The 25571-nt window shown below is 43.9% G+C and overlaps 1 protein-coding gene across 2 annotated transcripts in view; it reads left to right on the top strand.

Annotated features, from left to right (window-relative positions):
• Window positions 1-25571, top strand: part of C2CD6 (C2 calcium dependent domain containing 6) — a 72921-nt gene that overhangs the window by 14390 nt on the left and 32960 nt on the right. Inside the window, exons 4-9 of one of the 2 annotated variants that reach the window (XM_019492357.2) lie at window positions 8188-8310; window positions 9734-9778; window positions 11642-11710; window positions 16942-17033; window positions 19288-19449; window positions 23997-24111. In XM_019492357.2, the coding sequence (XP_019347902.2) occupies window positions 8188-8310; window positions 9734-9778; window positions 11642-11710; window positions 16942-17033; window positions 19288-19449; window positions 23997-24111 (606 nt within the window). The remainder of the gene's footprint in view (window positions 1-8187; window positions 8311-9733; window positions 9779-11641; window positions 11711-16941; window positions 17034-19287; window positions 19450-23996; window positions 24112-25571) is intronic. The other variant, XM_059727070.1, reaches the window with a different exon arrangement.

The following is a 25571-nucleotide window of genomic DNA, read 5'->3' as shown; positions in this document are numbered from 1 at the left end:
CATTTTCACCAGTTACGGGTTTCACCCCCAGTTGCATCTGATCTTACCCATTAGTTCTAATAACCCTATGGCCACAAATTGAATACATCATGTGCATGAGATTCAGGAAGAATTAAAATGCCATCTGGAGAAGGCAAAAGGGTCTTACAAGCATCAGGTGGACCAGCCTTGTCAACAGGGATCTGCCTATGTGGTAGGATAGAAAGTATGGTTGTGCTCTGAACACCTTCACAGAGACTGATCTTCATAGAAGTTAGGTCACTGATACATTGGTCCTTTCTACATCATTCAATAAATTAAGCTGGTAGCCTTTGAGCTGCAACTCCCATAAATGCTAACAATCCACCAACACGGCTACAACCTAAACCCCTGCAACAATCCACCCAGTATTCTATATGACACTAGTCAAACCATACACAAAAAATTCGTTCCCACACTGGACCCAGCCTCCCCACCTCCCATAATTAGGGGCCTACCGAATTCATAGCGGTTGCCCACTGATTTTACAGTTGGAGTGCAGTGCTGGAGTCATTTTCGCAGGCTGAGCACAGTGGGCCCTCCCACACCTCTGATTGCCTGAGGGGCCCTGGAAGTCCTGCCCCTCCCTGCAGATTGCCAGATGGCCCCAAACTGGGGTTTCCTAATGCTTCAAAATGAATGGCTTCCATGGGCATAATCTCCTAATTAACCTCATGGAAGCCATAAATTGATGTGTTATTAAGCAGTCTAGGATGATGCTGATGGCTTCTGTAGGCTTGATCAGGCCTGTGGAAGCCATTTATCATGTTCTAGACAGCTTAATAACGCTTCAATTAATGACTTCTATGGGCTTAATCGGGATTAAGCCTATGGAAGCCATTAATTGACATTATTAAGCAGTCTAAGCACCTAATTAAGTTCTAAAATTAAATATATTATTAAAATAAAGCAATGGATACCATGAATTGTAATGAATAGCAAATATATACACTTTATTAACTAATCCCAACTACATACACTTTATTAATACCAACTATATACACTTTATTAAATGATACCATCTAAACACTTTATCAAACACTAAACAGAAATATGAAAATAAAGGTATACTATGCACAACATGAATTGTTACTAATGCCAACTATACACAGTTTATTAAAGGACATTATAAAAAGGAATATACTGAAATTTAATACTAACCTTAAAACAGGCAATTCATGCTATGTATTAAATACAAGCATGCTGCACCCAGCCACAGTGACTGGAGACATTCTCTGTGGGGTGGACACTTGTCCATACATTGAGATGGTATACTCGGCAACACTGGCAACGCACGGGGGGGTGCACGTGAGTCCACATCCACCCCCTGAGATTGGTCGCTCCCCCCACTGCTGATGCTGTCAGTGGTGTCTGTGGGCAGTCGCTGCTCAGTGCTCGCCACCTTCCCACCTCGCTGCTGACACTGCTGCAACCACCTGCGGGCAGTCCCCGCTCAGCCTGTCCTCACCACCGCTGTCACCGCAGCTGCCTGCAGGTGGTCCCTGCTTACTGCTGCCACCACACCACCGCCACCTGTGAGCAGTCACTGTGCCCCCCGAGCCTCAGGGGGCACAAGGCACTCATGCTCAACAACCACTAAGTTAGCTGGAATAGTGAGGCAGTGTCTTGCCAGGGTGTAAAGATGTGAAAACCAGTTACAGACAGTCCCAGAACATGTAAGCAGCACATTCATTGTCATGCTCTTTCTAGGATAGCTTTCAGTAGCTAAGGGTCAAAACTCACCAAAGACACCTGGCGGAGGTCCAAAATGTGAACAGCACTAAGGAAGGGGGCAGCCAGCTGTCTGAATTGTGGTGGCAGTGACAGGTTGTACCTGGAGTAATGGTTGAGCTTCACAGCTATTGCTTAGAATAGGTCCCTTCTGCACTAGTTTTCAGAAGGGCACCTTGACAGTTCTTGTGATGCCCTGTCTTTGACCCAGCTTATCAAATCCATCAAGTTGTGTGTGTGGTGGACGACAGCCTGCCAGCCTTCAAACCAGGTCAGGAGCTTCATGAACTGGGTGGCATTGTCAGCCACAAACATTACTTGATCTTGAATGTTGCCTTGCCCTAAGAGATCATGAAGTTTGAACATGCAGTATATGCTGGGTGGGATTTCCAACTCCTCACTCACAAACAGCTGGTAGTGCTGCATGTGCTTGGCATAATAACAGACTGCATTGAACCAGGAATTCCACTGTGTGAGCACAGACTCTAGTAGCAGCAGTACAGTGCCATTTGAGGCCCTGCTTTCACTGCTGAGGGACTCCCTGTACCTTACAACCTCCCTTCCTGGACCTTACAACCTGACAGTGCTTTAAGGTTTTCTTGAAAGAAAACACTAGGCTATCCACCTCAAGGAACTGTGTGTGCCAGATGTCACTAGGACAGAATGTGTACATTGCAGGTGACATGAACAGCATTGGCCAGTATTCCTTGGAGCACATCAGAGAAAGCCTTGCACAAGTACATGGCAGTGTCAGACAGGAATGCTGAGATCTTGTTAAAGTCTGCATCATAACTGACAATTACCTTCATGGTTGCTTGGGAGACTAAAAAAATTGACAGAGATGAGGTGGACTGGCTGAGGTTGAAACACAGGTAGGTCCTGGTTGGTCCAGCTCCCCAGCACAAATAAAATGTGCAGCACATAGTTATCCTGAGGGTTCGTGACTTCATCAGCCACAATGGAAAAGGAATAATATTCTGCCAAGGCAGCCTTTGTGGAGTGACCAAGCAAAACAGTCACTTCAGGGAAATAGTCCCAGTGAAGCTGGTTGGCACTCAGAAAACTGCCAGCATTTGGTACATTTTGGTTCAGGTAGTCCTTGAGCTTTGAGTGATTGAGTTTCTCCAGCTGGGTGTTCATCTCCATAAAAGCCTCCACAAGGGAGGCTTCCCCTTCCTTGCCAAGCTTCTTTCCATGGTCCTTTTAAACAGGGAGGACATGGTCACTTGCTTCTTGCTCTGACCTTCAGCTTCTGCAGCTGCCTTCCTCTTCATGTGTGCCTTGGACTTCAAGTGACAATCAATGCTAGTTTTCCGGGCACATCCAGAGTTAGATTGCAAGGGACACAGAAGAGTTTGCTTCTGTGTGCAAGGTCCCTGTGGGGTACTGTTTTGCACAGTTCACCACTGAAATGTATTGGGCAATCTTGGAAGACTTTGTCATGTTCATCTCTGGTCTCTCTCAGGGGGGATCTAGCACGCATGCTGCAGGAGCATGCTGTAGGTGCCAAAACCCTCCTGGCTTCCCTGGCTGCCCTCTGACTGGCTACTGGAGTGAGCCTACATCACGGACTTAGCCTCCAATTTGCTCCCTCTCCTTCCCACCCTTTTGTGGTTTTGCAGCTCTCTTCCTCCCTTCACCCCCCCCCCCCCGCCAATTTTGTTGTTTTTTGTGGTCCTTGTGCTTTTTTGTGGAGACGGGCCAAATTCATGATTTCCGTGAAAACTGCAAATTCAGTAGATCTCTACTCATAATACTGCATGGTCAGGAGGAATATTTTGTCCAAGAGATTCTAGACTCAAAATGGAAGCAAGGTAAATTATATTACTTAGTAGCTTGCACACCAGACCTTTAAAAACTGTGTATGCAACTGGGCTGCACACATGGATTTCTGACTTCCTGGTGCTCAGGGACCCTGGGATCAAGGAGCCTCTCCCTGATCCCATGGTCCCCATACATCAGGGATGTCCGAAAACCACTCATGTAATTCAGCTGCGCATACATTTTTAAAGGTCTCAGCATGATTGGACCCAGGAGTCAGGGAGAGACTCCCCGATCCACGGTTCCTTGTGTAGCAGGATCTGTTAAAACTGTGTGTAGCCCATCTAGACTATGCACATGGTTTCTACTCATCACAACATATGGAACCCTAGGGGCAGGCTGCAGCAGCCTGATTCTGGATTCTCTGTGCTCTAGGACCTGTAAAAATGACGTGTGCTGCCCAACAGGGTTTTGACAATCAGCTGATTGTTGACTGCGGCCAATTCCAGACCCCAGTTTGGTCCCTGGTCACAGCTGACAATTAACTGATTGTGGACATCTGACTTTCAACTTGCTGGAGCAGGGGGTGCCATGGATTATGATTCTGAGGTCCCATGGCACTGGCAAGTAAGGCACGGTTGGGGTCTAATTCCGGATCCAAAAATCAAGCATCCAGTGGCAGGTTTAATGCTTTTATATGTACATCTGTCAGTGGCGTGGGTTTCAGATTTGAGGGCTCCATGGTCTAGGTAAGTGTAAGGATGGGTGGGGTTTGAAGGGTACTGGGCTAGGATTATGGCTGTGTCTATTAGGGCATAGTAAATTCTGTTCTAACCCCTATTGAATCAATCAGCTTGAGTCAATCAAGCTCTATATTAAAGCAGTTGTACTTTTTGCCTCCACTACTCAGATTGGAAAGCTTTTCAAAAGCCTCACTGTTTTTAGTCCAGATTTATTCATGCCCAGTTTATTCCCATGATTTTTGTGTCAACATTTTTTATCTTAAATACATTTTTTCTCGTATTCATGTTTACCTACTTGATGACTTTATAGATAGGAGGTATATCCCTTCTATTTCTGTTTTTCTCTGCTAAAAAGCCATGTTTTTTTAATCTCCTTGTATATGATAGATCATTTTATCCTACCTAATCCAATATGAATTCATCTTTCTTGAACATGGATGGCCAGAATTATGCACAGTATTATAGATGGTGTTTTACCAGTGACTTGCATTATTACAATAATACTTCCTTATTTCTATTAAATATACCTTGCCAGATATGTCCTAGGATCATCTTGGGCTTTTTCGTTCCCATATCATATTGCTGGCTGCATGGGCAGATCTAGGATTTTGAAAAGGAGGGGTGCAGGTGGTGAGGTGCCTCATCACATATACCACAGCATATCATTTTCTCCAATAAAAAAACCTGAATCTTTACTATTAGGTTAGGGGCCGAGGGATGTATTATTCAGTGTAAGACTAAAGCATAAACAAATATAATTTTATTGGAAAGCGCATTAATTTGCTATATCATATATAAAAAGCACAAAAATAGGGAAAAAAATCAAAATATTTTTTGTTAGTCCTTTAGTCATTAGAATTAAATGAACACCTCTTTTTCAGTTAGCATCTTGACAGTGCATCCAGTGCTTCATTGAAAGTTCTTTCCACAGCTGAGTTAACGTATACCTGAGTTAAGGTTTCCACACCTGAGTTGGCTAGAGTTAAAAACAGTGTTCAGAGCTCTGATATAAGAGCAATGTTACCAGGAGCAGCTAACAGACAACAGAATTTCAGAAGAAAGGATAGCTTGATCAGTGGAACAACATGACCATTAAAAAGGGAGAAAGGGTTGTTAACACCTGTGGAATGAAGAGTTTTAGGACTCAGGTAGATTACACTGAACCATGAAGTCAAGTGACTCCCTCACTGCTGCCTAAATAGAAATGCTACTGCCACGTCCAGGCAATTGGTTTTAAAGTTTGGGTAGAGCAGAATCAAAGGTGGATGCAGCTGCAGCCCATGGCTGGCTCCTATCAACCTGTGATCAGCCAGCATACCCTAATCTTTCACAGTCTCACTGCAAAAAGTCTGTATTGTTCCATAAATGCATAACCTTGCATTATTGAAATTAATTCAATTTCTATTACTCTAGATCTCAGTCATCCAGTTTTTCCTGTGTGGTATTCAAAGTTTCCTCTGTATTGACACAACTTCCCAACTTTGTATAATCAGCAGGTTTCATCAGCATGCTCATTTTTTCTGAAAAGGCTATTAATGAAAATTAAGATTAATTCCACACAGTCATTGAAGAATGATCCATCTGCTATTGTATCTCCTTGAGCTGGTTTCTTGTCCATCTTAAAATTGCTGAGCTATTTCATATCTTCTCCAGTTAAAATGATCATTTCCCACATGTCACTGTTTCATGTGTTTTACTGAAGTCTAAGTAGTTGAGGTCCTATTTCTGATTACAGTAGGATCAAGCAACAGAAGGCAATTTTTAGCTCATAATTCTAAACCCATGTTTCCAATCAGCATTGCTTAGAAAGCTCTTCCTTTGCTTTTCTGTTAAAAATGCGCTGTTATTAGTGCTTCTTTTGGTATCTCCTGGCTTTGCGCTTCCTGATGAAGCATATGTTCATATACCATATTTTCTTACATACCACATGCCCCCAGATAAGACATGCACCTATTTTTTTGGAAAACAGAATGTAGAAAAAAAGGCTTTTTCAGAGGCATGGCCTAGAACTGCCTTTTTAATGGAGAGGCAGTGCTACAAGACAGCTACCAGCTTCTTTCTGAGACAATAAACAGGAGAGATGAAGTCCAGTATTAACTCTTAACTAACACTTTCAAATTGGCAACAATTTTTTGGCTGCTCATGTGGTGGCTTAGACAAAAACTTGCCAGTTTGAGATGGGCTGTGAAAGAGTTAACATTGGACCCTACCCCTATTGCATACTACCTGAGAGAAAAACTGGCAGCCATCTTATAGCACAGCATCTTCATCCTTCTGATCCTCAATGCTTCTATTTCAGTGAAGAAAAATCATTTTCCTCGTATAAGACACATACCCCAATTCTGGAGAGCTGATTTTTGGGGGAAATGATTGTGCATGTGTGTGGGGCGCGGGGAGGTGGTGTGCAGGTAAACATGGCATTTCATCACTCATCAGCCACTCTGTTGGTCTCTCAGGGAAACTGCTTTGACTGCATTACCAGTACAGGTCAGTCGCATCATACGCACATTTAACTTATGCAAATTCAACTATGGGGGGGAGGGGAGGGGCTTGATTTTGCACGTGGCGCTGCCGCTTACCTGGAGGCCCATTATGGCGGTGACGGCCACTGCCTCCAAAACCTCCTGCTGTCGCCATGGAGCCGTGCCCGGAGCTGTGTGGCCAGCCACCGGGCAGCAGTGGCAGCGTGGTAGTGGCTGGGCAGCAGTGGCAGCGTGGTGGTGGCCGGTGTCACGACCCAGTGATTTTGGTGCCTCAGCACTATGGAATTTTCTTGTCACATGAGAGCCTCTTGTACAGTGAGGGTTTTTGTTGCATAAAGAACCCGCGTGCAGGAGAGAGTTCCTGCCAATTTGCAGCTGTCTTTGCAGGATGTATTTTCCCTTTGCAGCACAGAAATGCACGGTGCAAAGAGTTCCCGCTATTCGAATGCAAATTTGTGTCTCGCTATTGGCTAGTGCTAAATTATTCACACGTGGCGGCCAGTAATTGGCTTGTTGGCCGTTTAAAAATTAGCGCAACTTCCGCCCAAGTCGAAGAACTTTGCGCACGCTGCAGAGTGCCTCTAAAGAGATCCGACTTGCGGCTAGCTGGTCGATAGACTGATCACCTATCGATCCTTCTTCCCGTCGCCAAGTGCAATCCCAGACGTACCCTTTTCCCGCCGGCTTGAGTTACGAACGGATTTGCTGGCTTTGGCCTCGCCAGCTGGAGCAACTTGCATTGTTGTTCAGACGACCGGACCGTTTCTGTCGCAACCACCTGCGACGTAAGTAAAGTTTTTACAACCATTAAACCTCGTCTGCCTCTCCATTCACCAGCCCGCCCTGACGAACGAGCAATTTCTAAATCACCTTGAGTCGGCTCAGCCCGGCCGAGACAGCTGGGTGGCATGCAGCCATCCCCACCACCACCCCACGCTGCACTGCTGCTGCCGGCTGCACAGCTCTAAGCATGGCTCCGCAGCGGCAGTGGGAGGTTTTGGAGGCAGTGGCTGTCACTACCGGCACGGTAATTTTGACTATACGCGATTTTTGCCTTATGCGCTGACTTTACAACCTAACCCCCGCGTAAGATGCGACTGACCTATACCAGGATTTGCATGTTTTAAGTCTGTGCAGTGGTTTCCATTGTTTAAACTCTTGTTAAAGGAGCATTTCAATGTTTCCTCGGGTAACCAGAATAGAAAGTACTGTTGCTAACATCCCCTATCAACTTCCAAGAAGCCTATGAATCTAGGACATCCTAGGAAAGGCAATTTTGCTGGAATCTTCTAGCATAGCAATATTTGCCAGTTGTTCCTCTTTGCTCTGGGTAGTGAGTGTTTTAGTAGATATGTCAGTTTGTCTTAGATTTACTGCTTTTCTCTGTTGCACCACCTATTTTTATTGCTTTGTGTTGATAGCTTGCACATATTCTCTGTTTTAATTTTCAGGTTCCAAGGCAGCGACAGGATATGCAAAATAAGATTATTTTAGAATTAGTAGAATTTCAGAGTCCAAAAGAATTTCCAAAACTGCTGGGGTATGCAACAGTGCACCTTTATGAAGTTATTCAGGTGGGTATAGCAAAGACTAGGTTGCAGGTTGTTTGTATTGCACATGGTTTTGGAATTACCATACAGATTAACACACATTGTTGCATCTATTGATTTACATTGAAACAATAGTTCCATTTATTCCTTATGAATATCCAGTTACTATGTGATTGCCATTGTGATATTGATAGGTGTATATAGGTAGATAAAAGGAGAATTACTGGAGCCCTTGTTTTGGTCCCTTGACTTCCATTCAAGTGCTTGTTCTTTAGTTGTACATTGGGACAAGCTCCAGGAGTTCCCCTCCTTTTTTTGCTCTGATAGTGCCTTACATATATTTGAATTTCAGTGACTTTCCCACATGGGCCTGAACACATGGCTATACAAAGAGGACTTTCATCTTTAAAACCTGTGAGGGGTCCACATGGGGCTTTCATGCAAACCTGGCAGTGAACAAATTAACAAATTAAATTGAAATTACTCTTGTTCTGTTGTCTCATTTCACTCACTGTGATAAAACATGCAAAATGATTTGCTTAAAAAATGGTTGCATGTGAAACCAAGGCACTTTAGACAAATTATCTAAAGTTAACTCAGTTTAATGCAGTCAAGCTATAAAAGTATTTGGGTATCTACATGTTGAGTTAGGCACCTATTTAGGTCCCAGTATTGCAAATACTAACAATGCAAAGCTTCATGTCAATCATTACAGTTGCCTATACACATGCTCAGGAATGGTGGTGGTGGTGGGGGTGTGTTTCAATTAGAGTGGTTCCCAAAAAGCCAATCTAATTAAAATGCCTCAGCATCACATGCATGAAGAGCCTTGTAAGGTTAGAAATGGCTGTGGGATGCTTTATCTAAACCTCATTGGTTTAGATAAAGCACCCCGCCCCAGTCATTTTAAAACATGCAAAGGCTTATACATGTGACAGTAAGCCAATGCTAGAGCATTCTAATTAGAACGCAGAACAGACTCAATTAATCGAGTCTGCTCCAACATGTTCTAATTAGAACACAAACCAGCACATGTATAGGCAGCTTATGAGCATTTAAAACAGTGGGAGAGTTTGCATGCGTAAAACGTATATTTATAGGAGCCAGGCCTTTGTCACCTAATTATCACCACCTAAATTTAACAATATGGCTTTAGGACAAAGAGTAATGTGATAGAACTGAAAAATGAACTAAAAGCGATTGAACTAAAAATTTTTTTTTCACTGTGTCATGGTTGGACAATCAAGCATTGTTGCTTGACTGACTTTTCAGTTATGAATGCTTTTGTATGACTTTTAAATGATCTTTGTGTGAAAGGAGTCTGTAACATCTGATATAGTTATAAGTTCTTGTATTTTTACATACTTGATAATATACTATATAAACCCTTTGCTTGAAAAATTAATGAATCAAAGCATTTCTTTTCTGTCTTTCCTCATCTCTGCAGAGAAGCCATTTCACTGAAACATTGGCCATGAGGAGTAGAAACATAGTAAGATTTTTGGTGGCAACTATAAAGTATTAAACCCACATACTATTGTTTTTGCCAAATGATTTTGTTTGGTTGCAGACACATGTATAATTTAAACGTTGTCATACAACCTTTAAGGTGTATTGCATTTTAAAGCAAAAATTGAATAGAGAGAAAAGGATTATGACAGAACAGTACATAAACTCCAGTCTTTCCATGGTGCTAGTTAATAGGGTCATAATATTCTTGCTAAGTGTGTAGGCTCTAATCTGCTCTTAGTCATGCCAGTTCCACCCCCATTGATTTCAAAGGGGTTTGCACTGATGGTGCTGACTGTGGCAGGAGGCTTGATGCTCCTGCCACTTTAAGACGCAGGCAGGTTACTGCTAGGGCAGCCTGCAGGTGCCATCAGGCTGATTATGGAGTCATTTGACCCTGGAGGAAGGCTGAGCTTAGATAGGATATAAGCCCAGACCTGAGATGAGCCAGCGGTAACAGCTTGGAGCCTGCTGAGAGAATAGCACCTCAACAGGAGGGCTGCAGCTCCAGAAGGTACCACCTAAGGCAGCCTGGAGGTTTGGAGAGGAACTAAGGCGAGAGGAGGTTCCTAATGACCCAGGGAAGGGTCCAGAGCCTGTATTGAGAGGCTGAGAGTGTGGGAGCAGCAAGGGTCCAGGAGCCAGAGGAGGGGCTAAGTAGAAGAGAACATAAATGAGAATGCCATCTGCGAGGCATGGGGCGTGGTGTAGGGAAGGAATTGAAGGCAATGACCATGGGCACCTGGTGGTCATTTGAGATAGCAATTTGGGAAGCCCTGGGGCAGCCTCCCTCATAAAAGTAACAGACATCAAGGTGTGGTGGGCCACTGAAGGGGTGGTTGTCTCCAAAGTGAGGGCTGCAGGGACTCCAGGGGCTTCACAGCTACCCCTGGAGAGGCACCCTGTCGCACAACAGAGTTAAGACAGAATCTACAGAAAATTTCAGAGTTTTAAAATTAACAGGGATAAGAAATAATAAAAAACAGGCTGTGTATATATGCTGTCTTACTCAGTTCCAGCTTCTTGGATCATTTTTGTGTTCATGATGTTTCTGTGGTTTCTGATATATTTTGTTTTGGGAAACAACTAAGGGCAAGCATACAGGGAAACAGAACAATTTTGCTGCAGGAACATTGTATCCACAAATGTAGTGGGTAATGGTATATGGGGAAAAGGCATAGCCAGAACAATTAGAAAAAAAACTAATTCAGTTCAACCTCACTGCAGTATCCACAAGTGAAGTCCATAAAGTACCTTTTTCTTCTAGTGGCTTAACCTCTGAGGGAAAGTTGTCAATAAAAACAATGCCTGCTCCTTTGCAATGATACATTTCCCCTTTGAGCAATGGAGGTGAATCTAGCCATTATGTATATACATAATAGAATATAGAGAATAACGTTTGGTATTATCACCTGAATCATTAGACACTTAAAAATTAAAATACAAAGAATTATGCATAATCCATACAGGAATGAATCAAACAAAATATATACTAAAATTTGTAAAGTGTTTTGTAAAGAGATTGATTTTATACTAGAATGCTTGAACATCCAAGAATATTTTATACGTTGCCCCATTGTAGGCAAAGCCTACAAGTGACAAAGATTTTCTGAATTTGATTATGAAGAGAATGTCTTTTATTAAGAACAATAGATTTATGAAAGAAAAAAGAAAAGGACAATATAAAGATCCTATAAAACATGATACGCTACTTACATGGGGTATGTCATATCTTGTTGCTTTGCTTACCGTACTTGTATTTTACCAGAGAACTTATTTGTAAATGTGCTTGCAATAAGAGTTAACTATTGTATTTAAAAAAGAGAGTCTTTTTTTATATTTCCAGGTGGTCTGCACTTTGGAAGTGGAGTTTACATTCTGCTATGGAAGTTTTGGATATGGTTACTCACACCAGGTAAGGACCTGTCTTTTATTTCTTGTTCTGTTATAATATGGGAATGGGATTATGGCACTCATAGCAACCTCGTGGGTAAGCACCATGTCATAAAATCTTTCTTATTGTCCAGGTATCCAGGTTGTAGCTGTATTGGTCTAGAGGAAAAATCAATCAGGACTCATGGTAGAGGTAATACCTTTTATTAGACCAACAAGATTAAAAAAAAAAAAATAATTCTTTAATTGCAAGCTTTTGGGAACAAACACCCTTCATCAGGCATCAGAGAAAAGATTGTAAAAGTTCTCCAGGGTACAGTGTGGCAAAAAGGGGCAAAGTCCCACGGCCCAGTCTAAGTACTGGCCTGCCCCCTTTGTCTATGGGCAAACCACCCACCTCATTCACTTGCTGTGCTTGGTTGTAAATCAATCCAGAGTTTAATTAGGTGGATGGCTGCCCTTCAAGTGCCCTGATGTCCAAGGGCGATATGTACACGCTCTGACCTTACCTTAATGTGTCCCATGCCTCGCAAATAACACACCCAGTTTGGTAAATCTCCAGCTTGTAGCCAGGCCAAACAGTACACAGTATACCTCTGGCATACTGCCCTGTTCTGGGCCACACTCACAACCCCTCTCTCACCGGGGCCTCTTTCACTCCGCCTGCTCTCACCAGGCCTCTCTCACACCACCTATCCTGGGCCCCATTCACCCTGTCCTGCTCCCTTGAGGTGCCATCTGGCTTGACTGCACTCCTCGGCCACACCTGGTGCAGCCTTTTGGGTCTCTCCCATAACCTTCATCTGAGCGGTGGCTGTGCAATTAGCCAAACTCTGGGCTGACTTTGCCCTAGCCCCTTACCAGAAACTTCGCCCTTCTCTCAGGCTGACCTCATCAGCGCCCTCTCCCCATGGCCTCTCAACTACGCCCTCCCACTAAGGCATTTCAACTTTGCCCTCTCACTAGGGCATAGGGTCGAACACCCCCATAGGCTCAGGTGCCCCTACTCAGTGTGCCTGGCCCACCACTCTCATTAATAACCCACGGGATGGTGAAGGCTGGTGTTAAGTCACCCCTACCTACCTTTCACTGGGGAGGTAACTGGCCTGGCATTTCTTGGGGACTCGCTCACCACAAGGAGTCCCACCAGGCCACTCTTGCCCAGCAGGGTGCAGTTTCTAGTCATGCCCAGTAGGGCTGTGCGAAACAGCAACGCTTCGTTTCGACTTCTGTTTTGACATTTCGATGGGACAGTGTTTCATTTCAAGTTTAATTTCGAAACCACTGCTCCGTTTCCTTTTGTCGAAACTGTTTCGCTGTTTTGACACTGTTTCGACGTTTTGCCCATAGGCTATAATGGGGAACCATGAAACTGCCTATAACTTTGTCAGTTCTTGCCTCATTCAGATGGAACTTGTAGGCATGGTATCCCCTGCCAAGTTTCAAGGAGATAGGTGAAGGGGTTTCTGAGAAACTATACCTCAGGCTTCTGACAAACAAAACTCATGATATGGGTGACACTGTGTGTGAGTTAAGACACAGCGGAGTGAAAACTGCAGGGATGGTAGCCCCTGCTGAGGCCATGAAGCCTGCAAGCTTTCAAGGAGAGAGGTGCAGGGGTTTCTGGGAAACTGCACCTCAGGCTGCTGACAAGCAAAAGTCGTGACATGGGTGACAGAAAGCAGGTCAGTTCAAACAATACTGTCTTTTATGCTTTTTTACCATCCCTCCCCCAGAGCACTGGGATTGGAGGGGACCTCAGGGATGGACCACAGCTACACAGCCAATATGAAAGCACTCCTTCTTCCCTCTTCCCCCACCCTCTCCTTACTTTCTGTTTCCCTGCAGGCAAGCCCTGCCTGAGTGTTGAAACTTTCAGAATGTTTTGACTGCCCACATTTCATTTCGAGGCTGTTTCAAATCCCTTCATTTCATTTCGATTTCGCTGTTTCGAGCTTGAAATGAGTCAAAACAGCGTTGAAAGGAAACTGCCGGGGAAATTTTGCACAGCCCTAATGCCCAGGACCTTGGGGCCTCCTGCTTCCTCATAGCCCCAGCCCTTACCTCCAAGATGTTCCAGAAGCAGTAGCCCCACCAGGTGATGTTACTCCCAGGCCTCTCTTATCAAACACCTGCCGGCTGCCTGCTCCAGCCCTTAAAGCGATGGAGCACTGAAGCTTCTCTGTCACACATAGGATTTCACTAAGAACTGCCTGCCCAGAGAAGTATTCCATCTATTGACTCCTCTGTGAAATCCTATGAAATATGAACTTTCATTTCTACACAGGAGAACTTTTAGAATCTTTTCTCCAATATATGATGAAGGGTGTCTGTGCCCAAAAGCTTGCAATTAAAGAATTATTTTTGCAAAAATCTTGTTGGTCTAATAAAAGAGATCACTTCTACCATGAGCCCTGATTTTTTATTGTCCAAGTGTTCCCCTTTGACAAGATAGAACTCCACCTGTCCAGAATATGGCAGGCCTTTGCCACTAGTATTTGATCTAGGAACACCGTGGTCCAGTTCACTCAGATGAAGTGCTCTCGCCTGCCATATCTTGATGTTACCACATAAATTCCTTGGAGATGGAGAAAATGGACCAACAGTAATCCCCAGAGCTGTAGGCCAATCTTTGTATGGGGCTTCAACCTCCCCTTTTCACCACCCTAACCACATCAGATGAATTTAAGTGGGAATGGCTGGCTCTACAGGCTGTCTTCGCTTTCTTTGAGCACAAGCCAGATATAAAGCTTACATATATAAAGCTGGCCATGAAGAGAGCATAGGCAGACAAAGTTATTTGGGTAAATCCGATGTCTTTTATTAGACCAACTCAAATAGTTGGAAAAATTCTATGAAGAGACAGATTCTCATGGGACTCTCAACAATAGTTGGTCCTTGAGTGAAAACTTGACCAAAACCAAAAGGACTAAAAAATGGTGCAAAACAAAACATAGCTCTCTGCTGCTTTAGGGTCGAAACTCTCGTCCCCAGTATAATTTCTGATTCTTCTCCCCTTTAACACAGATTCCCCTTATGGGCTTCTCACTCTCATCAGGGGCTGTAATTAAAGTTCTTTAGGCAGCCACAGAAGGAATATTTTCTCCATTAGATAGGTACAACAAACAATCAGGAAAAAAAAAAAGGAAAAAAAAATCAACATGGTTATTTATCACAATCCCTCCTTCACTCGTCTGGTGCAAGGCTACTGCTGGCGGTCGTCACAATCAGTCCACCCTGGATCTGTATCTTGAGGCTCAGGTTTCTCCCAAGGCTGTCTAGAGAACCCATCTTCCCCTCTTAGGATGGCTCCTCCAGACAGTTAAGTGGCCCTCTGGGCACCATCTGCTTGCAGGTTCTCAGCTCCTGCCTGCTGGAGGACTCTCACTTTTGGTTTCTGGCTGTGAGTCCACACCATGATCTGGTGCTGTCCTCCCTGTACAGCCCCTTACTGGGGCCTGAAATAACTTTGCCGGGCGCCTCTCCTCCAATCTGGAGGGAGAGGCTGCTTTTAAAACACTATGCCTTGGGTGAAGTGCAGCATGTTGGCTCCGGGACCAGGTAAGCATGGGGCTGCTCCACTGCTGTTCCCAGCATTTCTCTTCATGCCCTTGCAGCTCCCTCACACTTATAAGCTGATCAAGCTCCATCATATAAGCAGGTTTTAGTGGCGGGAGGGTTTGTTCCCAATACTCCAACTGGAAGGGTGTTCCATAATCTGACTACTATAAAGCTTAGAAGTCTCCTCACTTACAGTCCCTACATATTCATGGCTATTATTAAGTCTCATAAAATCTCTATGACAGCAATTCTCATGGGGATCCAGTTCTTCCTGCACGTCCTGATACAACTCCGTAACTGAGAAACAAATTTCATCGGTGTACACTTACTTTTTGTGCCATAACTATTAAAGAAAATATTAAATAAGATTGTTCCCAAGACTAATCCTTGAGGAACTCCACTAATAATTTATCAAAATATAGTTTAAAGTAGCATCACCTATTGTTTGCTTGGGGGTTGTTTGGTGAAGAAATTAGTAGGCTATCCTATCCAGAAATATCTGAACCTTCTATTTTAGTAGCATTTGTTCTCCATTGTATTCAGTTCAAAACCACAGACATTCATAAATTCCATTAAACATTATTTTGTGGGATGATATTTCCCATACTTGGCAACATTCCAGATTGGAATCCTTTTGGAAAGAGTTAGCCAAGATTAGTATTTGAATTAAATGAAAATAGTAAAACAAGATTATGTTTAAAATTATATAATGTTACAAAGTAGGTAAATGATAACTTGGATTTGTATATTCTAACTATCTTGTCACTTCCTATATATGTCTCTCAGTTGTACTCATAATCTTTAAGAAAATGAAACTTGATTATTTTTTTTAAGGAATTTGATTTAGGACTGTGGTAGGCCGCAACATGCCAAAAAAGGGTTTGGGAAAAGTGAGTGTCCTAAACGGTTGTTATGCCACCTGCCCTATGTCTGATACTCCCTGGGTGTCTGCATGTGCATGAATGCACTTTTCTTAATGCGCCTTAGATTTAGTAGCTCTAATGTGACGTACTAAATACATGCACATTAGGCTGCCCCACTGCTCAGTAGCGAAAGTGTACACTGTTGTAATGTGCAGTAAAATAGGCTATTGTGCATTAAAGCGCATATCTAGACGTGCCCCTTATGTTTGATTTGCCTCAAAATTCCACAAAAGTAATCAGACACTTAAAAATTAAAATGTAAAGCAGTACGTGACACACACAAGAATAAAACAAAAGAAATATACTACTTAAATTTGTATGTTTTGTAAAGAGATTGATAATATATTAGATAGCTTGAACATCCAAGACTATTTTATACGTCTACCTTGGAATGAAAAGTGACACATGATTTTAGATATTTTGGTTTGATTTGTTTTGGAAATAGGTCTTCTAGTGAAAAACTGGCTTTGACACTTATTATGGAGGAACTAGCGTCCTTCTGCTATAAGAACTGTGCAAGTGGATTTCATAAAGTATTTTAATTACAATACTTTGTAGTCTGCTAATTTGTTTCAATGATTGATTTTGATAAATTAGTAATAAAATAGCCTGCTGTTGTCCATTATCTTCACTGATTTGCTCATTGTGCTGCTTTCTTTTGTGTTATCCCACTCATTTTACTGGAAGATTTGAGTATCTTCTAAATTCATCTAGTCATTTTTTTACAGTTCTAATTATCTATTTTAATATCAAAGTTTTTCTTTTGTAGTTGAAACAGCCTGAACCAGAACTTCAGAAGACTATTAAACGTTCCATGTTTCTCCGGATTCCACCACTGAAAGACAGAAGGGATTGTCAAAGGTTCTTGGGAATTATATATTAAGGATCTTCTCAAAATTCTTTTAGCTCTTGACATGAGTTGCTAGCTAAAATTCAGAACCTTCTAAGTTATTCCAATGAAAAGAAATTGGTGATGGAGTCATGTTTCTTCGGTGCAATTCTGTTATTTCGAAAAAACAAAAACAGAAGAGAAAGACTAAGAAAAGTGTAGGTCCCTTACTGATTGCAGAAGACAATTTAACAACAAATGAGGCAGCGAATACTGAAGTATTCATTGCCTTTTTTATTTCACTATTCATAAATAAGGTCCAGATACAAGATGATAAGTGCAGGTGGCAGCAAGGATAGGGGAGGAGATGTTCAGGCTACTGTAGTGGAAGAATAGGTTAGGGATTACTTAGAGAAGTCGGATGTTTTCATGTCAGTAGAGCCATACAAGGTGCACCTTAGAGTACTAAAGGAATTGGCTGAGGTAAGTCCAGAATGACTGCCTATCTTATTTGAAAACCTGTGGAGGACAGAATGGGTTTTGGATGACAGGAAGAGGGCAAATATAGTGCCCATTTTTAAGAAAGGGAAGAAAGAAGATGTGGCCTGAGTACCAAAATCATAAGCAAGAAGATGTGGTACTCAGGCCATAGTATTCAGCAGTGATCTTCATGACCTTCTGAATTATTAGGTAAGCAAGGTGGCAGAAATAGAACTGGTTATCATAATTGAAATAGATTAAATGAGAAGGATGGTAGAATATTTATCATTGGAAGTTTTTAAGAACAGGTTAGAAAACAGACCTTGGGAATGGTTTAGGTATAGCTGATCTTACTTTGGGATTAGGGAATGAAAATAGATAACTTCTTGAAGTCACTTCCAGTCCTAATTTCTGTGATTTTATGATTTCTGATACCATGTAACAAGTTCCAAGAGACACATAATCATGTAATCATAGTCAGTACCAAAAAATGTGAAACATCTAGTATTGTTTTTTGCCTTTTCCCTCTCTTGGTAGCCACCCTTTGACACATGTGAGAGTGGAAAAGGGGGAAAAGAATACAAATTGTTACATAAATCCACAATGCGGCTCCTACTTTTAATCGGTGCTTCCTCAGGAGTGGTGTGGTTCTCCTGCCGGGGGATCAGGTTGACCTGGTGTCCGGTGTGGGACTTAGAAAAATTTTGCTCTGCTGTGTTGCGAGCAGTTGATGTGGGCCCACCGGCGCGGCTTGGAAGTCCATATGGGGTTGTTCAAATGGGTGTTGCCCGACCGTTCAATCCAGGAAGGCGGACACTTTTGGTGGTTGCCCTGGGTGGCTGGGCTGGGTGCCACATCTACAAAACTTTGAGGAAACGTCTGCGGAGATTTTCAGGGACACGTTCTTCAGGACCCTAGGTGCCCATCTTTGGTTCCAGAAAGGTGGTGAGAGAAACCTCCGGGGCAGACCCCACAAAAAATCTTAAATCCTTCATAGCTGTAAAGGAATCAGAACTCATGGTAGAGGTGATCTCTTTTATTAGACTAACTAGATTTTTGCCAAAAAAAATCTTTAATTGCAAGCTTTTGGGCACAACTCCCCTTTTACAGGCATAGGAGAAGAGACTGTAAAATTTCTCCCAGGTAGAAATGACAGTTCAACAACATTGAGGTAAACAAATATCAAATTTTTCATCAATATTTTAGCCGATTTTTTTAATGAAATCTTCATAATTTTACAGGAAGAAGCAAGTTTTATCACCTGAAACCTGAGACCCGCCTAAGCCTAGCTTATCTGCTTACCTCCTCGCACCTCACTTATCTCTTCACAACCTTGTGGCACCTATCAAAAGACCTGGCTGCACCCAAGGGTTCCCTGGCACCCTGGTTGAGAACCACTGGACTAGTCTTTTTAGTCCAAAATGGAACTCTGACAAATGGAATGTTATATTAATTTGTAAAATAATTTTTGTGTTAGCCAAGAGAGAACTTGAGAAATTTCAGTCTCAAGGTTTTTTTTTCAGAAAGTGGTAGGTGCATAGCCTTCCCAGAATGTCCTTAACTGTACACGTAACTTTGGTTTAGAACTCAAGAGCATTCACTTTGGAATAGTCTTTTGTCATTGTGAGAGGAGAGGCTTTTCCCCTTTATCCAAAAATTCTTAATATGTAAGGTCTGTGGAAATAATAAGCATAGAAACCATTTATTTTTCTGTGAAAGATTATTCACGCATTCTCTTTCTTCATCTAACTAATTTTCTTTCACTGAGGATTTTGATTCTTGTGTTTCTTTTGTCCTTTTTGGTAGTAGTGTCATCACAGCACAGTTCCTGGGATATCCAGCATTCTCATCTCCAGATCAGTGTGTGGCAGACGGAACTGTTGAGAGAGAAATTTCTTCACCTGGTGTATCCTCAAAGGGCTTAGGCATACTTCAGAATGGTCTGAAAAAGATTCCACCTCGAAACAGGCAAGCAATAATATGCACTAATATGTACAGAATAGAAAACAAATACTTCTTTAATTAACCTCATGTTTGTAAAGAAAGAGCCTGAATAGGAGGCCATGGGTAGGAGAATTAATTCTGATGCTTACCACATGGCCTTCATATTGGCTTAGTTTATGTCATTTGGAAAGGTGATTTAGTTGCATTGGCAGAAAGACTCCCCTTGATTTAAGATGTATCTCCACTAGGAGATGCTGCTGACAGCGATATGTTACACAGAAGTAGTGGCAGAGATTCTTATAATGTAGACAAGCTTTTAGGTGTAATTGTTTTCACCTTTCTGCTTGATAGCCAAATGGAAGGATACCCTGAAGCAGTGGCCAGCAACCCACGACCCACAGGCTGAATCTGGCTTGTGGGGAGATTTTATTTATCCCACTAAGCTTGTTTGCCCAAGAATGCACTATCTAGCAGCTGCCTCCATCAACTGCTACCTCCTGCCTGCCATCTCTATCAACTGCTGTTTTTGCCTACTGTTGTTGAAAGGTTGCCAACCCTTGCCCTAGAGACTTGATTGTTATTGGTCCCACCATTAAAATCAATGGACTGGCAAGGAAAACTGCATTTTAGTGATGCATATGTATTGAATCTAGAGTTCCTTATGTTTAAATTGTAGAACATTAACCAAGCTCCAAAGTTCAACTTTCCACAGTAAGGATAAAAACTAACATTGCATTTGAAGTGGTTCTAATTGATCCAAGTCAAAACCTGGGAGCAGTATAGGCCTCTTCACACATACTTTGTCCCTGGAATGAATGGCAGTTAACTTGAATCAGCAGCAATTGTCCCAGGGAAAGGTGTTATCTCACATACTTCAAGTACTTAATATGGGACAATGGGCTTGTAATGGTACTGTTACAGGCTACCTTTAAAACATTTAAAATCTGGAATGTTATGTCCTCATAAAGTTAGAACAGTTTCATAGTAGTCACAGGTTATGGTTTAATGCTGTATCAGACCTGCACAACTGTGACTTGCCACTAGAGGGCCTGGCAATGTGGACAGGAGCCAGGACTCTACTCCTCTTCAGTGGTGGAAGAGGGGAGGGGAGGGTGGCAGAGGTGGAGAAACGAGCATGGAGTCTGTGCTTTCCTTCCCTATGCAACAGTAGGAGCAGAGACAGAGACAAGGATGGGAGTGAAATCTTGAAAAGCTGTTTCATAGATTCATAGATTTCATAGACATTAGGGCTGGAAGAGACCTCGGAAAATCATCGAGTCCAGCCCCCTGCCCAAAGGGCAGGAAGTCAGCTGGGTTCATAGGATCCCAGCAAGATAAGCATCCAGTTTGCTCTTGAAGGTGTTCAATGTAGGTGCTTGAACCACCTCCGGTGGCAGGCTGTTCCAGACCTTGGGGGCTCGGACAGTAAAGAAATTCTTCCTTATGTCTAGCCTGAAACAGTCTTGTAGTAGTTTATGACCATTCGACCTAGTTGTCATCCCTTGGGGCGCTCTGGTGAACAAACGTTCCCCCAGATACTCGTGGTCCCCCCTGATAAACTTATAGGTGGCCATCAGATCACGCCTGAGCCTGCGCTTTTCCAGGCTAAAGAGCCCCAGGGCTCTCAGCCTGTCATCATAGGGTCTGCTTCCCTGACCTCTGATCATGCACATGGCTCTTCTCTGGACTCTCTCAAGCTTCTCCACATCCTTTTTGAATTGTGGAGCCCAAAACTGGATGCAGTACTCCAGCTGCGGCCTCACTAAGGCCGAGTATAAGGGGAGAATAATGTCCCGGGATTTGCTTGAGAAGCATCTATGGATGCAAGCCAGCATTTTGGTCGCTTTACTAGCCACAGCATCGCACTGCAGGCTCATATTCATCTTGTGGTCAATGATGACCCCCAAGTCTCTTTCTTGCATAGTGCTAGCCAACATAGCACTGCCGAGCCTATAAGGATGCTGCGGGTTTTTCTTCCCAAGGTGGAGAACCTTGCATTTATCGGCATTGAACACCATCAGATTCTCGTCCGCCCACTCGCTGAGCCTGTCCAGGTCAGCCTGGATCACCTGCCTGTCTTCTGGTGTGGATGCTTTTCCCCAGAGTTTGGTGTCATCAGTGAACTTGGCCAGTCCGCTTCTGACTCCAGTGTCCACATCATTAATGAAGACGTTGAACAGTATGGGTCCAAGGACAGAGCCTTGGGGGACCCCACTGGTCACAGGACACCGTGATGAGTGACTTTCATCAATTACTACCCTCTGGGTCTGACCCTAGAGCCAATTTTCCAGCCAGTGGATCATGGAGGACCCAAGGTGACAATTGGCCAGTTTCTCTAAGAGGTGATCATGGGAAACCAGATCAAAGGCTTTTTTGAAGTCAAGATATATGACATCAATCTCTTCTTCCTTGTCCAGGTGATAGGTCACCTGGTCGTAGAAGGAAATGAGATTGGTCAAGCAAGATCTACCCGCAACAAACCTGTGCTGGCTATCCCTTAAGATGTTGGTGTCGGCCAGTCCATTAAGGATGGCCTCTTTAATAAACTTTTCTAAGATCTTCCCTGGGATAGAAGTCAGGCTAATGCGCCTATAGTTAGCCGGATCCACTTTCCTCCCTTTCTTGAAGATAGGCACCACATTGGCCTTTTTCCAGTCTTTGGGCACTACACCAGAGCGCCAAGAGTTTTCAAAGATCCATGCTAGAGGCTGGGCTATGATGCTTGCCAGCTCCTTGAGTACCCTGGGGTGAAGATTGTCAGGGCCGGCTGACTTGAAGGTATCCAGCTTCTCAAGATGTTCCTTCACGAAGTCAGCATCAATGGAGGGCAGGGGATCACCCTCACCCAGACTTCCGTGTCCCGTAGCGGGCATGGGCGTCCCATGGGACTGAGGAAAGACCGACGCAAAGTACCTATTTAATAGGTTGGCTTTTTCCTGGGTGTCAGTTGTCAGTTGCCCCATCTGGTTCAGCAGGTGTCCAACGTTGCCCCTGCTTTTTCTCCAGCTCCCCACATATCTGAAAAAGAACTTTTTATTGTCCTTGATGCTCAAAGCTAGTTGGTGTTCATTTGCAGCCTTGGCTTTCCTGGTCTGCTCCCTACAGGACTGGACCAGTGCAGAATAATCCTCCTTGGAGGTGACTCCCATCCTCCATCCTTTGTAGGCCTTTCTTTTTAGCCTCAGGAGGTCTGCTAGGTCCCTGGAGAGCCAGGGGGGCTACTGTGCCCTCTTGCTGCCTTTCCTCCGAGATAGAATAGACTTAGTTTGTGCATTGAGGATCGCTCCCTTAAGGAGCAACCACTCTTCTTGAACCCCCCTTTCTCTGTGGTCATGGTCCCTTAGAGCCTCACTGACAAGCCTCCTGAGCTTGCCAAAGTCGGCTTTCCTGAAGTCAAGGACTTCCGTGTTGCCGACTGACTTGCCTGCTTTTTGGCAGATGGTTAAGGTGATCAGCTCGTGGTCGCTGTCACCCAGCTTCCCATCGATCACTAGGTCGCCGACTAGGTCATCCCCAGTAGCCAGTACCAGGTCGAGCAGTGCTTTGCCTCTCATTGGCCCATAGACTTCTTGAGTCAGGTAGAGGTCATCCACGCACGAGAGGAAGCTTTGCGACTGCTCAGATTTTGCTGAGTGATCCTCCCACGAGATGTCCGGGTAATTGAAGTCACCCATGACAACCATGGTCCTGGAGCATGCGGCCTCAGCCAGTTCCCGGGCAAACTCCTGGTCAAGCTCAGGACTTTGAGTGGGAGGTCTGTAGTAGACTCTCACCATTGTGTCCCCTGTACCGTGTTCCCCACGGGTTTTAACCCAGAGGGTCTCCAGTCGTCCACCCTGGTCGCCAATATCGGCTTGCAGGGACGTGTAGCTTTCCTTAACATAGAGAGCTACACCCCCGCCCCTTTTCTCTACACGATCCCTCCTGTACAGGGTATAGCCATCTATACCCATGGTCCAGTCATGGGTGGAGTCCCACCAGGTCTCTGTTATCCCTATGACATCATAATTATTTGAATATACTGTTTGAAGTGAAGGGGCCAGGAACAGTAAGGAGAAAGGAGAGAAAAAAAAGAAAATTGAAGAACCAAAATCTTGCATGCATCTCAGTGAATTGGGATTGGGTCAGGGGAAGGGAGTTGGGTGAGGGGTGGCAGGAGTTGTGTAGGCTAGGATGGGGAGGGAAGGAATAGCCAGGACACGAGGTTGATCCAGCATGCTCACTGCATAACAGAGCACACACCGGGCAGAGCTGAGTACCAGGGGGGTTGCAGGGCCCAGTAAACTGAGATATAGTGAAGTGGCTGGCCAGCAGTGGTGGGGAGGGGAGGGGTTGGCTGTCATGGGGAAGAGGAGGCATAGCCACAGAGGGAGACCTCTTGGCCTTAGCCCACCTTAGTGTGCATAAATCCTTTAATTTTATGTAAACCATTTTTATGTAATTATTTAAATACAAGTCAAATACAAAACCCAGGACATTTTAGCTCCAGAATAAACTGGTCATCTGTTTCTGGCCAGACAAACAATCCTGCAGGTTTAGATACAAACTTACTGACTGATTCTTCTCTTTAGACTGGAAAAAATGAAAAATGAATATCGGACACTAAAAACCTGGGACAAAAAAGCTGAGTATTTAGATGAACTCATCATGAAAAAGGGACCTAAAATGACCACAGGACAGCATATGGTAACTACAGGACACATGAAAAGTATTGTGTATATATAGTAGTTTAATTTTCTTGTTGGTAAAACATTACCTGTAAAAACAGTTAAGAGTTACGATCGGTTCCCTATCTATGCATAGCCATTTTAGGATTTCTTTAAATTTATCCTTAATTCTAAATTGCTTAGTTTTATAATTTTTTTGAGGATAATACGAGTATATCTGTGATAGAGTAACTTAAATCAGTATGAAATTATTTAGGTCATTTTGTATAGTGCATTCAGTGTGTTTAAACAGGTGGTTCTCAGCTGAGGTACCACGAGCTTCCCTCAGGAGTGCCACGATGCAGGTGCTGTTGCCACAGCAGTCAGGTAAAACTGCCTTGCACTCACTTCTGCTGCATTAGGGCTCTGGCCTAAAGTGTCTCAGACAGCCAGAGCCGACTTGAGGTGATCTACAAATTGCTCGGCCGTTGGGCAGGCTGGTGAATGGAGAGGCAGACAAAACGTATTGGTTGCAAAAAGGCTTTACTTACGCCGCTAGTAGCCGCGACGCAGGTGGTCCGATAGCTTAAATAACTACACGAGTTGCTCCAGCTGGCAAAAACCCGGGCCAGTGAATCCGTAAATGAACCAGGCATGCAGGAAAAGGGGTACGTCGAGGGATAACGTTCGGCGACGGGGAGAAAAATGGATAGTTGATCAGGCTATCGATTCGCTCTGCCATGAGTCAGGAATTCTCTTAAGTCACTCTGCAGCGTGCTCAAAGTTCTCCGACTTGGGCGGAAGTCGCACAGAATTTTATACGGCTAACAAGCCAATCGCTAGCCGCCACGTAGGAATAATTTGGAATCGGCCAATGATAGGACACAAATTTGCATACGAATGGCGGGAACTCTCTTGCACCGGAGTTTTCTATTGCAACAGAAAACTTTTGCTGTGCACAGAGACTCTCATGTGGCTGGAAAATTCCATCGTGCCAAGGCACTTAAAATCATTGGGTTATGACATAAAGCAGGCTGGAACTGGGTTGGCTGTAGCCCTTCCTTCCCAGTCTGGTCTCCCCCATGTTCCTCCCAGAAACAGGCATGTAGGACAGTTCTACACTTTCACCTTTGTTTCTGGGAAGAGCATAGGAGAAGCCAGACCGGAAAGGGCTATACAGTATGAGACATCTCCTCCCAGCTATAGGCTGATCAGAGCCCTGATGCAGGAGGAGCACATGCACGTGCCACAGCCCTTCCTGGACTGGCTGTGGAGCAGGCACATGGGGCAACTTTATTTGTAGCCAGTAACACCCAGTTGAGAAACACTCAGATAAGTAGAGGCAGCACCAACAATGGTTATCAAGTAGGGGTGCTGCCACAGTCAAAAAAGTGGTGGAGGGTTGCCCTGACCCTGAAAAAGTTGAGAACTACTGATCTAAACTTATTTCATAGATGGTGCATGTCCACGTGCTGCTGTGGCGCTGTTATTACTGAGCCA

The sequence above is a fragment of the Alligator mississippiensis genome, chromosome 4 (assembly GCF_030867095.1).
Source record: "Alligator mississippiensis isolate rAllMis1 chromosome 4, rAllMis1, whole genome shotgun sequence".
In the NCBI taxonomy this organism is placed as follows: Eukaryota; Metazoa; Chordata; order Crocodylia; family Alligatoridae; genus Alligator; species Alligator mississippiensis.
This window is presented reverse-complemented; position numbering and strand designations above follow the sequence as displayed.